We start from the raw sequence: 13,661 nt of genomic DNA, 5'->3' as shown, positions 1-13,661 counted from the left end.
GATCTCCCTGTGCTATGCGGCTGCTTCCCACTAGCTATCTGTTTTCCATTTGGTAGTGTATATATGTCCACACCACTCTCTCACTTCGTCCCAGCTTACCCTTCCCCCTCCCCGTGTCCTCAAGTCCATTCTCTGCGTCTGCTTCTTTATTCCTGTCCTGCCCCTAGGTTCTTCAGAACCTTTTTTTGTTTTTCTTAGATTCCGTATATATGTTTTAGCATACGGTATTTGTTTTTCTCTTTCTGACTTACTTCACTCTGTATGACAGACTCGAGGTCCATCCACCTCATTGCAAATGACTCAGTTTCGTTCCTCTTTATGGCTGAGTAATATTCCATTGTATGTATGTGCCACATCTTCTTTATCCATTCATCTGTTGATGGACACTTAGGTTGCTTTCATGTCCTGGCTATTGTAAATAGAGCTGCAGTGAACATTCTGGTACATGACTCTTTTTGAATTATGGTTTTCTCAGGGTATATGCCCAGTAGTGGGATTGCGGGGTCGTATGGTAGTTCTATTTGTAGTTTTTTAAGGAACCTCCATACTGTTCTCCATAGTGGCTGTATCAATTTACAAAATAGATAAATAGATAGTTTTAATTGATATTTATAGGATATTCCATCCCAAAACAGCAGATTACACTTTCTTCTCAAGTGCGCACAGAAAATTCTCCAGGATAGATCACATCTTGGGTCACAAATCAACCCTCAGTAAATTTAAGAAAATTGAAATCATATCAAGCATGTTTTCTGACAACAACTCTATGAGATTAGAAATGAATTACAGGGAAAAAAACATAAAAAACACAAACACATGGAGGCTAAACAATACGTTATGAAATAACCAAGAGATCACTAAAGAAATCAAAGAGGAAAACAAGAAATACCTAGAAACAAATGACAATGAAAACACAACAACACAAAACCTATGGGATGAAGCAAAAGCAGTTCTAAGAGGGAAGTTTATAGCAATTCAATCCTACCTTAAAAAACAAGAAACATCTCAAATAAACAACCTAACCTTACACCTAAAGCAATTAGAGAAAGAAGAAAAAAACCCCAAAGTTAGTAGAAGGAAAGAAATAATAAATATCATCCTTTCATGTGTTTGTTGCCAATCTGTATATCTTCTTTGGAGAAATGTCTGTTTGGGTCTTCTGACCATTTTTGGATTGGGTTGTTTGTTTCTTTGATATTGAGCTGCATGAGCTGCCAAGGCTAATTTTATTTATTCAGTTGGTCTGAAAGAAGCTGAATTGACAGCAGCAGTAATAGGAGACTAATAAGCTAACAATTGACTAGTTTTCCTTATTGGAACAGTCCCTGGCTTGCCCCTCGGCCCCCCACTTCTGGCAGTCATTTATCAGACCCCGGGAGGGGGCCAGGGCTCCAGAGCATTTTGATGCCCGTTTTCCCGGCAGGAGGAATGCTACGTGGTGTCAGTGACCAGAGATTAGGACACTGGAATTTTGCATTTGTTACAGCAGCAGCTGTAGTGAGTGGCTGAGGCCGAAGGGCAGCGTTCCCCCCGCCCCTCCCCACCCCGCCCCAGCAGGGCGCGGCCACCACTCGGCAGAGATCGCTCCAGAGCTCGGCCTTCCAGACAGGGGGCGGGATTTTAGAAAGAAGCCCCGGACTTGGCAAGTGGATGCCCCGGCTCTTCCTCGCTGCCTCTGCCGCAGCCGATCTGTCTGCCTAGGGGCGCTCCCACTCCTAGACTTTGTTCCTGTTTCCTTCGGCGCTGCTCGCCAAAGGCCCTGGTTGCCATGGTGAAGGAGAAAGGTAATTATAAATATCGATCACTGTGCATGGTTGCAGAAGTTGGACTGGTGCTTCAGGGCTCGGCCACCTAATGGGGGATGATCAATGGAAAGCCGGGCAGACATGTTCCTGGTGTGAGAATCTGTATTGTGATGTCCGGGTTTCCATAGAAGGGAGACTTACTTCATCAAGAACCTTTCATTTAGCCACGGCGTCGTCAGAAGCACATCCTATTTCTGGAGTGTTTGCACAGCCGAGCTCCCGGGAGTGCGTCTCTTTTGCCTGACATTGCATTTTGAATTTTCGGTTGTGTTTGAGCCTTGCCTTCCTGCCCTCATCCTAGCCTCCATTCTTCCTCACTTACCCCCACCCAAATCAATAAGTTAATGAAGATGTGTAATGAAAGGACCCTTCTACCACGTCTGTGCTGTGTTGGCATCTGCCCAAGCCTAGCTGGACTGGCTGGAAGTTCGAAGCGGGCTGTCTTAAAGGTTCCAGGTGTGCCACTCTAATAACCTGTCATTTCAGCGGCATCCCTAATCACTCCTCCAAACACCTTAAAGGATGCTTAACATGTCAAAGGTGGCAGATTATGTCTTACGAAGAAAGTAAAAAGGGAGAGGGCAATCATGCTCTGCACAGGTATACAGTATTTATGCTCTGGGCGTGGTCCTGAAATGGAAGTTAAATCTTTCAGAATTGAATTGTAGTTTGAATTATTCGTTTATCTGGGAAATATAAAAGAGCACAACAGTGTTTGATTTTAATTATCCAAGTAATATATAAATATGTCTTACGTTAAGAAAAGTGAAATGTCACAGGAGACTAGAGAGTGAAAGATGAAATCTCCTTGCCCCTACCCTGTACACCTCAACTCCCCTTTCTCTCTTGAGGCAAAATTGTTAATAGTTACTGTGCATCCTTTAAAACCTTCTAGACAGGAATAAGATAGATAGATGAGAGATAGATAGAGAGATAGATAGTATTTAAAAAGGATCATTCTTTGATCATTTTCTGTGACAGATAGATAGATAGTATTTAAAAAGGATCATTCTTTGATCATTTTCTGTGACTTGATTTTTTTCCCTTAATATGTCTTCGGGACCTTCACAGCATGATTTGATAGTGTGAGTAACCACCATTTAATTTTGCTTTTTTGGTAAGCTTGGATTTATTCTACCACATTTTCTGACTGTGGATGTACTTTTCTCCATAAACACAGATGTCTGCTCTTTGGGGGCTGTCTTGAACATTTCAGTGATTTATCTTTATCTACTTTCTCATAAAGCCCCTACAGGGAATAAATATTAGGTGAATGTGCTGAACTCAAATTGATCCCTATTGCTGGAAACTCAGTTCAGCTTTATTACGCAAATGGATGGATGGAGAAATAGGATCATGACAGCTAAGTGTGTTTAAGACCACACCTTAGGACCAAGAGAAACAGCTTCTGCTCTATCCATTCTGCTCCTGTGTATCTTTCATAAATCACGTTGTTTAGCTTTGGTTTTTCATGGACTAAGGGGTAATTGAGTGAAATGATTTGGTGCGAATATAGGTGCTTCTAATAATGTTTCCTCTCTTTTTGGGGTGATACCAGGAACCCTCAGAGTAACAGATAAAGATGTTGACATTTAATCCAGGTCAGGTGTCTTCATTTTTACCTCTCCCACAGAGGAGAGAAACAACCTGGCTCTGATCTCTATTGCTAATGGATTTGAGTTTGTTTCCCCAACAGGAGTAATTTATGAGTGATGTGGGAAAGAGGACTGTAAAAGCCACTTCCCAATTCCATCCCCCAGGGGTCCATGGAAGCTCCAGGCCTGCTGTATGTGGTGAATGTATTATAGATCAGTGGTCCCCGAATAGCAGCTCTTTTTAAGTCATTGCAGACTTCCCAGAGCTCGGATTGCCTGGGTTCACGTTTGCTTTACAAGTCAGTAGCCGCTTTCTGACTGGAACACTTTGGACAGGGCACCAAGAGGTCACATACTAGTATTATCTTAGCCCTTAGCCACTGATTAAAGGCTGTTCCTTTTTTATTTTGAGGTCTGTGTCAGTCTCCACTTCTGTCTCCCAGCTTCCTGATTGCATTGACCTCAGCAGCAGGGGAAGGCAGGGTTTTTAGTGGGTACACAAGCGCTTCCGTGGAAAGAAAGGAATTTCATTATAGCTTTTAAAGCGAGAAGGGCACAGGAAAGCACGTAGTCCAGACATTCATCCTAGAGTGAGAAAACTGGGCTTCAGAAAGGGTAGGTAAATTGCTCAAAATCACACAGCGGGTAATTGGACCAAGCGCTCATCCTCTGTGTTCCATCAAAGACGGAACATGGCTCAGTGTCTGCATTTACTACAGTGTGTGGGCACCCATTGGCTCCGTCACTAGACAGCGAGCCTCTCAGAAGCAGCCCTGTGTCTCTATCTTTAATCTTCCAGTTCATAGCTTGGTGCCTGCCCATCGTAGATTCTCACAGTTGAAACAGGTTGGCCTGTTGTCAGAGCTGGATCCAGAACGTGTGTCTTCTTGATTCTGAGACCTTTCTAGCCCTCTCCATTTTCTCTTGCTGCCAGAGAGGCCTAGCTTCTTCCTTTCTCCTGGAGCTGACACGAGTCAGCCTTGAGCGAGCTTGGATGACGGCAGCATCCATCCTGAGGAGCATGGGAAGCCCTCTGAAGGAGTGACATAGATTCCCTGTTGCTCACCACTTAGAGATGGTTTAGCTCACACTGATTTGGACCACCATTTTCTCTCCTAGGTAAAGTTTCCATGTACCTCTCTGCTTGGGATTGACACTGACTGGAAAGAAAGCATGCTGGCAGATCACACCTCTACAGGTGTGGAATGACATTTGCCAACATGCTTTGACCCTCATTCTCTTCTCTTCTCCTAACCAGGTGCCCACCCATTTCCAGTTGCAGAGACTTATTGATCTGGGAATCTTGATGAAATGGTTATTTCTCTGATGCGTTCAACGGCGTCTTACCCTTGCTGTGTCCTGTAACAAAGAAGCAGGAGAGATTTTGTGGGTTTATCAGTCAGTATCTGTCTTTCTGAATACACTTCCATCAACCTCAATTCCAGAGCCCACTCTACTCATTTAAAAACTGTAATTGTCTAGCTTATGTGTGTTCTAGGACAAGTTTTAAAAATGAACACAAAAGGGATTTATTATTCCTTTTTGTTAGAGAAAACAAGAATAAGCAAATACTAGAGATTACGTTGTGTAAACACTCATTTATTTAAATAATAAGGGGGGGGCTTATGGTTTGGAAATCATGTAAGAGGATAAAAATTTAGCAGCGAGGGAGTCACATCAAGGAAAACAGAGCTCTACATTTGAGCCCATCATTTTTTGTTTATTTTGTTTCTCAGAAGTTTTCTGTCACTGTTAGATGACCCAACTTGCTTTTATTTATTTTTTAAATAAATTTATTTATTTATTTTGGCTGCATTGGGTCTTCATTGCTGCACCTGGTCTTTCTCTAGTTGCCGCGAGCGGGGGCTACTTTTTCTTTGTTGCGGTGTGCGGGCTTCTCATTGTGGTGGCTTCTCTTGTTGTGGAGCACGGGCTCTAGGTGCATGGGCTTTAGTAGTTGTGGCACATGGGCTCAGTAGTGTGGCGCACGGGCTTCGTTGCTCCATGGCATGTGGGATCTTCCCGGACCAGAGATCAAACCCGTGTCCCCTGCATTGGCAGGCGGACTCTCAACCACTGCACCACCAGGGAAGTCCCCCAGCTTGCTTTTAAGGTAGAGTAGGACCCAGTAAAACTCATTCTAGTTCACCCTCAGTGGAGAGACGTTCACCCTCCACCTGACATTCAGGAATATGAGACACACACACACACACACACACACACACACACACACACACACCGAGCAGTCTTGTTTCTTAGCAACTTCTGAGAACAGTGGTGTACTGGGTCTCAGATGTGTCCTACAGACTGGCACCAAAGTAATCCTCTTAGGATGCTGATGTCATCATATTTCCAGCTCAAAAACCTAAATGAGTGACAAGGTAAAGTTCAAGGCTTCCTGCTAATCATTGAGGATTCTCCCCAAGTCCTGAAATTACCTCCTCCCCACCCCTACCTAAGACAATCTTATTTTTGTGTGTGTGCTTTTATTTACTTATTTATTTATGTATTTACGTCTTTATTGGAGTATAAGTGCTTTACAATAGTGTGTTAGTTTCTGCTTTATAACAAAGTGAATCAGCTATACATATACATATATCCCCATATCTCCTCCCTCTTGAGTCTCCCTTCCACCCTCCTTTTCCCACCCCTCTAGGTGGTCGCAAAGCACCGAGCTGATCTCCCTGTGCTATGCGGCTGCTTCCCACTAGCTATCTATTTTACCTTTGGTAGTGTATATATGTCCATGCCACTCTCTCACTACATCCCAGCCTCCCCTACCCGCCCTGTGTCCTCAAGTCGGTTCTCAACGTCTGCATCTTTATTCCTGCCCTGCCACTAGGTTCTGTTTTTGTTTTTAATGTTACCATTAAATCTGCCAGTTATTGAAAATATACTAACTGACAGGCTTTGTGTTGAAAGCTTTACGTACATTGTCTCTAATCTTTGAAACCATCAAGGTCAGTGGTACTCCTCCCCTTTAATAGATGAGGAAGAGGAGGCTCACAGGAGTTTAGAAACTTGCCAGAGATCACTTAGCTAGAAAGTAGAAGAGCTGATTTTCTACCCAGGCCTATCTGGCTCCAGAATCTGTGCTAATTGTACTTACGGGACCTCCCCCGACACTTTTCTTATTTGAATAATCATGGCGGTATCTTCCTTCTCCATCCTGGGTCATTCTGTCCCGCCTGTCCTGGTGAGAAATATATACAGTCTCCTTTTCTGTATCTGCCCAAGACCTAACTCAGGTTCTACTTCCTAACAGTGCTTTACAAAGGCCCATCCCTTCTGTATGTTCTTCTAGAGTTACTCTGAGCACTTAAGTAAACACCAGAGAAATTATACAACAATTTAATCATCACCTGTATGACTTAAGGAAGAGTGTCTGTCTCTCCCTAAGGAGTTGTTGACTTCATATATTGTCTTATCAAACAACCTTTAGAGTTGCCACGTGTTGTTGCCTCTAATGGTATCTGTTCTTCTGCCCCATCCCATTCCTTCCAAAACCCACACCCACACAGACACTACCCACTCAGGTGCGTGCACACTGCCTAATGTAATCAAAACCCATTCCTGTTCCATCCTTGGGGAAGTCTGAGAACAGTTCGTTCTCTGCAGTATAATAATTCATTATCCATCCAAGTTGCCTTCCAGGCCCCCTGTTGGTGTAAAATAGCTTCTCCTAGATTCAGTTTTCCAACCCTGCTTCCCAGGTTGATGCTTCATACCCCACCCCTACCTGCGCCTGGAATTGTCTAGGTTCTTCATTTTTCCTTAGCTTGAAAAGCCCCAAGTTTTTCAAGGGACACCAATGACAGGGATATTTCCTAAGAAAGGTCTAAAGGGAAGCTATTGATTTAAGGAGACACCACGATACTATAAGCTTCAGAATACATTGTCTTGATCTGTGACTTAGGCATACAACTCAGTTGTGAACGTTGAATCTTTGGAGGGAGAGGAGATCCAGTTTTGTCATCATATTCCATTTGAGAGGAAATAAAAAACCAAGTGTGAATTTCTCTTACTGTTTTATAAATGAAATAGTACTACTCTCACTAGGAAGTATGGCTCTGCTCCGGTTTTCTTCACAACCGAAGGGCTGTCTGGGTGATGGGATTTCTAACGCTAAGGGAAAGAACTTCACATTAAAAAACAAAAAAAAAACACAACAAATCCCTGCCCTCTGCCACCTACTCACTGATGTCTAAAAATGTTTATCCAGAGAGAAAAAAAAAGACTTTGTTTCCACAATTAGACCTAAGGCTGAATGTGGAAAGGAATCTGAGAGAAGGAACACATGGACTTAAATTTACCCGCTCTTGAGAACATCTCAGCTGGTTGGGCCACTGAGATGGGTGGTCTTCTTTATCCATTCATCTGCCGATGGGCATTTAGGAGAAACCCTTTTTTAAAGAACAAGAATTTGACTTTCCAAAGTCCGGCAGAAAAGACATCCTCAGTGAGACTCACCCTACCAAGAGCAAAATCTTGTGCACCGATTCTCTGTGAGGAGGGGGCTCCTCTGTGTCATCATCATATTCACAGCTCCTGGGAGGCAAGCAGGAGGGCCCTCCTAGTGTTTGCATCTCGTATGCCAAAGCCGAAATGCTGAGTATTTTCCTGGGCCAGCATGAGAGAGTCAGAGGACCTTTCAGAAGGTTCAGTGATGGGTGAGTGGTGCAGGATTTCTTCCCATTGTGGTTGAGCCTGATCTGGGCACACCACAGTAGAAACCAGCCCAGCTTCCTATTTCATTGTGTTTTGGTCTGATGGTGACTCATACCGAGAGGTATGTTTATCCCAAACTGGCAGGAGCTGTGTATTCAAGGGCAAATTTTGTTAACAGCGGGGAGGGTGAATATTTGTATGCATGACCTCTTTTCTCTGAAACGTTGCATTTGTGTTCACACTGACATGATTAATGCTATTATGGTCCGGTGTGCCCTGGGGGGCCCCAGGGCTGAGTTTCTGTGTCCCATTGCAATCCAATAGGCTGACTTATTTGAATACTTGGACTTGACTGTGAAGATGCTGGTTTTCTTAAGACTTCCAGGGAAATTACTATCTAGGGCAGTGGTTCTCAACTGTTAGCAGGCATCAGAACCACCTGGAGGGCTTGTAAGAACAGGGTTTTCTAAGGCCCTGCTCCCAGAGTTCTGATTCAGCAAGTCTGAGGAAGGGCCTGGGGTTTTGCATTTCTAGCAATTCCCAGGTGATGTTGACACTTGTGGTCCGGGGGCCATACTCTGACACTGTCATGGTTTCTGTGGGTAAAATGATCAGCCTTCCAGGCAGAGAAATGAGAACTTTCATATAAGTAGCCTCTCCATGCTCTTTTGCTAATTTATCTTGCTTACAATGCAGACAGCAAAGAGAAGGCCAAGAGCATTGTTCTCACTCTGACTCTCCTGCGTCGTAGAATGAAGCTATAGTTCATCAAAAAAAAGACCTTCTGGGAGATCTGAGTGGCCAGGAGACTGCTGTCAGTATATGACACTGGATGGGCAGAGAGTGGGCATGGGAGGAAGTCACAAGGTGCCTTTCCCTGGGAGTGAGTTGGCGTTCAGCTTGACTTGGGGAAGGCAGGGGGTCAAGGCACAGGAGTGCCATTCTGTAACCATCATTCCTAATTCTAGAAGGGTTAGGTGAACATTTTTACTGGGGTTCATACACCTTTTTGGAATCCTTTGTAAAAGATAGTTTCAAAGGAGCCAGGATAGTCTTTGAGGAGCTAAAACATAGTATTAAAACCTGGAGCGTTTCACCCACCTCCACTATATCGGTCTGTGTTCTAGATATCTGGATTCTGTCTTGTCATTCAACAACATTGATTGTTCAACAGTCTGTATTCACGATGCTATTTGAAACATTGTGCAGGGAGAAACTTAAGAAAAATTAAGACCAATAGAGAATGGTAGAAAAAGGTAGCACGGTTATTTCACCGTGGAGTATCTGATGGGAAATGAGAGAGGGGGCTCAGTACCCCTCAGAAAAATGGCAGGAGCTGCGGGTTCCCAGGTCCGTGGAAGGTCCCCTAAGTGACACGTGGAGCTAGATGAGTGTCTGCTGGATTGCTGTTTGCCACTCCTGGGAGCCCTGTCTGGACAGCCATCGAGGAACGGTTTTAGGGCCAACAGTGGGAATGGTATCTGCTGGACTGGGTTGTTCCTGCTCAACTGGAAGACACTGCCAGTCCTGCCATGTGTGAAGAGCCCAGCCTGAAGCGATGAACCATAGCAACGGGCTTCTCGAGCGCATCACAAGTTTATTGAGGTCTACTCTCCACAAGGCATTTCGGGGGTAACCTGATACACTGAAAAGGTCCTACCTTCAGTAGGTTAATGAATTAGCCATTGTGGGGAGGGGTGCTAATTGAAAAGAGGGGCAACACAAGGTGATCAGAAGGGGTATAAATGGTATTCTCTTGGGGTTCAAAGGAAGGAAGGGTTAGTGTTTCAAACGAATCAGAAAAGGCTTTATAGAAAAGGAAGCATTTAAGATTGACCTTGAAGGGTTCTGTTAATTTCTTCCTGTTAGGGATGGTGTTTAATTCACTTCGTACTCAGTATACAGTGTCTGCTCCATAGTAAGTGCTCAGTGAATGTTGAACTAACTAACAAGTGGATGAAGGATGCGTATGGGTGTGGGAGGTGGTTATCCTTGTTTAAATGTTTATTCAGAACCTAATAAGAGATGAGCAGTCTAGGTATAGAAACAAATAAAATGTAGTTCTTGACCTGAACGCACTCACATTCTAGCAAGGAACATAAACACAGAAATGATTATGATATAATGTGAAATGTATGCAGCAGAGAACTCAAAGTAATATGGGGCTGCAGTGCAGGGAGTGATTAATTCTCCTGGGAGGTCATGGCAAGCGAGGCTTTGAAGGTGGAACAGGAGTGCAACGAGTGGATAAAGGGGAAATGAGAGAAAGGTTTCCAATTGGCAAAACAGAAGCAATGAAGGAAACGCAGCCAGCTGAGTTTGGCAGGAACTACTATTGGTCTCGTGACTGCAGTGAACGTGAGGAAGGGTAGATGGAAGGCTTTGCAGGTCAGGTTGAGTTGAGGATGGTTTGAACCAAGGGCTGTACATACAGATGCCTCCAAGAATCAGGCAGGTGACCTAAATGAATGAAGATTAGGACAAACTGGACAGCAGGGACCCCTCGACAGTGAAAAGCCACTCTGTTGGTCTGTCCTGGTTCCCACGAAACTAGGAATGGAGGCATGTAGGCCACGTGGCCAGGCCTTCCAATTTCCAAGAGTGACTAGAAATAGGGGTTTTTATGTAAAATCTCCAGATGCTTAAATGTTGGCAAATGATTCAACCTTCTCTTCAAAAAAATCTTTGTGGAGGCCAAACAAAACATGTCTGTGGTCAGGACTCAGCCAAAGGGCCTTCCGATTGTGGTCTGGGACTTAACACAGTGCTCACCAAACCTACCCACAGTAGGAAATCCATTTTGACACATCAAGACTCAAGACTTGTGCACTTATGCATATAAACGGCTACAGGAAAAGTCACATGAAGCAATACTTAACCTTTACTTGCTGCTCTTTTCTAGCCTCTCCTATTTTTTTTTAACTAAGCTGGTCATGATCCATTGAACCGATATCCTGTTTCACTGGGTCAAGACCTAAAGTTTGAAAACCATTGGTTTAGAACATCTACACTAACTGAAGTTTTATTGGGTGGAAACAGAACAAGGTACTTTCTTGGGCAACCATGTTTCTATCCTGGACACTTACAATAGTGCGTAATATGTACATTTTGGTCATTTTGGTTAAGCTGGATTTCTTCACTTGCAACTGGAAAAGTTTTGACAGAATAATTTTGGAATCTTTTAGTGATCATTTTATCCTAAACCGAAGTTGGCCGGTATTTGGTGTCCTCTTTTGGGGTGCTTGTCATCTTTTGGGTCAATTAAGGACTGACCCAGCTGTTAAATTCAGAGTAGAATGCTACGTGGTTGAATTTCAGCAGAAAGTCCAAAGGAAACCCCCATTCAGGCCTCATTAGCATCTAAGCCTGATATTTCTGGAACGACTTTTTCATCTAGAAGAATTTCCCCCTATGATTCCACATCACCTCTCTGCTCGCCTGGTCCCCTTGTTTTTGCATCACAACCAGGGAGAGTAGAACAAGTTCAGGGCTTGAGCAGTCTGTCAGGTACCACGTCACCCATCATCAGTGCAACAGCTCTTCACCTCCATTCGTTGGGCACCATGTGCTCTATAGCATTCAGTTTTGACATATCAGAGTATTTCGAGAAATAGTATACCACAGGGGCTTTGGAGAGAGTTCACCCCTCCCTTGGAATGTCTGAGAGGTGAGTTGTCATAGCAAGCCTCCCGTGCAGCAGGAAAAGCATAACCTTTCTTTGGGTTCTGGGTGTGTCTGCTATCACTCCTATCTTGAGTTGGAGGCACTCCTGCAAGATGCAGCAGGACTCAAAAAGAGCTTGGACTATGAAACAAGAGCACCAGAGTGGCTTCTTGCCGTTGGAAGGTGCGGCAGTGATGGAGAGACCCCTAGGGAAAGGCCGTGCTTAACATGAGAGCCCAGGGACCACGGTGAGGTGGCACTGATACGGTGGCTTTGCTTAATAGGTAGGCAGAGAAGCCAGGTGCTAAACGTGAATCAAACAAACAAGGCCAGACAGAGAGCAAGCAACCTACAAGGACAGAGAGTGTCCCATACGATACTGCCAGGGGTGGGGAGCCAGTGCAGTGCAAGACCATGAGGAGCAGTATTTGAAGATGAGGTGGGAAGGCTCCCTTTCTTTAGAGGATCTGTGGGTCACCTCCCTCCAGGGCCCCGTTCTCAGCCTCGTGCGGGGGAGCGGCCCCCTCCGGAGTTGTGCAGCCACAGCCTACACATCTTCTTTCCCCAGAGGCAGTGCTGCCAGGGAGTGAATGCTGGGGTTGCTATCAGATGAATCATGTCTCTAGAGGACGTAGAGCCAAGCTCTTCACCTGTGTGAGATTTGATTTTTTTTTCCTTCAGTGAGAATAGCACTGAGAACACCCACTTTTCTCTCCGGGTGTGGAGGTTTGATAAGTTATCTGATAAGTTTGAGCGCTGGAAAGAATTATTGGTTAGATCTACAACAAAAACCGTTGAAAACAAAAATAAACATGATGGATTGTTCATCGGAAACCAGGCTAGTGGGAGAAAAGGAAATGATGACATGAAGGAGAAAAAAAAAAAAGTTGTACAAGAAAGGGGCTGTATTCACAGATTGCACTGCAGGTTCTTATCGAACGATAATTACATTCTCAAAGTGTAAGCGCTGACCACAGTTAATTGAAAATGTGGTTTAGCCATATTAGTAAGAACAAGATGTTAGTAAGTAGTGACTGCGTTGGTATGAGAATGTAGCAATAAGAATAGCAGTTAAGAATTTCTTTTTTTTTTTTTCCCTCCCTCCCACCCTCCCTATCCCACCCCTCTCATGGTCACAAAGCACAGAGGTGATCTCCCTGTAAGAATTTCTTAAGACTAAGAAACAGAGCGATGAAGGACAGGAAAGACACCAAAAGTTGAATGCATCTGCTTATGGTGAGCACAGAGGAGTGAGGGTGGAGAGGCAGGAGGAGAGGTGAGGCAGGCAGTTGCCATCGTGCATTATATGTGTTTTTTATGCATATAAGCCTTTTTAGTTTCTTAAACTTTTTTTTTTTTTGCGGTACGGTACGCGGGCCTCTCACTGCTGTGGCCTCTCCCGTTGCGGAGCACAGGCTCCGGACGCGCAGGCTCAGCGGCCATGGCTCACGGGCCCAGCCGCTCCGCGGCATGTGGGATCTTCCCGGACCGGGGCACGAACCCGCGTCCCCTGCATCGGCAGGCGGACTCTCAACCACGGCGCCACCAGGGAAGCCCGGTTTCTTAAACTTTGATAAAAATTAAAACATATGGGAGAAAACCCATACTACCCTCTTCATATCTTTATTGTCAGGATTCATTTCAATGACATAACTTGTATAAAAAGCTCAGAAACGTTGCTCGAAGGTCCGTTGATCTGTAAAGTTTATTTAAATAGCAGGGTAAGTGCACAACCCAGAGTCAAAGGGAATGACCCAAGATCCCTTGCAGAGAAAATAAAACGAAAATGTAGACGGTGAGAATAATTAAATTTGTAGCTGGATGGAGAGGCAGTCAAACTGCCTTCGGCTGGGATTTTCAGGAGAGACATGTTCAGAGCCTGACCTTGTGAAACCCTTCCCTGTATGTGTTCATCTCTTTCTCATTTGTC

At 44.4% G+C, this 13,661-nt stretch overlaps 1 protein-coding gene across 7 annotated transcripts in view; it reads left to right on the top strand.

The window, feature by feature from the left end:
- ABLIM1 (actin binding LIM protein 1) overlaps positions 1-13,661 on the top strand; it is a 331,920-nt gene that overhangs the window by 140,174 nt on the left and 178,085 nt on the right. For 2 of the 7 annotated variants that reach the window (XM_055080928.1, XM_055080926.1), the window contains exon 1: positions 1,661-1,784. The exons of 1 other annotated variant lie outside the window; for it this stretch is intronic. In XM_055080928.1, the coding sequence (XP_054936903.1) occupies positions 1,769-1,784 (16 nt within the window). In that variant the 5' untranslated portion in view covers positions 1,661-1,768. Of the gene's footprint in view, positions 1-1,656; positions 1,785-13,661 lie in introns of those variants that run through there. 4 more of the 7 variants (XM_055080927.1, XM_055080925.1, XM_055080922.1 and 1 more) reach the window with 4 other exon arrangements.

The sequence above is a fragment of the Physeter macrocephalus genome, chromosome 20, assembly GCF_002837175.3.
Source record: "Physeter macrocephalus isolate SW-GA chromosome 20, ASM283717v5, whole genome shotgun sequence".
Classification (NCBI taxonomy): Eukaryota; Metazoa; Chordata; class Mammalia; order Artiodactyla; family Physeteridae; genus Physeter; species Physeter macrocephalus.
The sequence above is the reverse complement of the archived record's forward strand: the minus strand, read 5'-3'. Positions and strand labels throughout refer to the sequence as shown.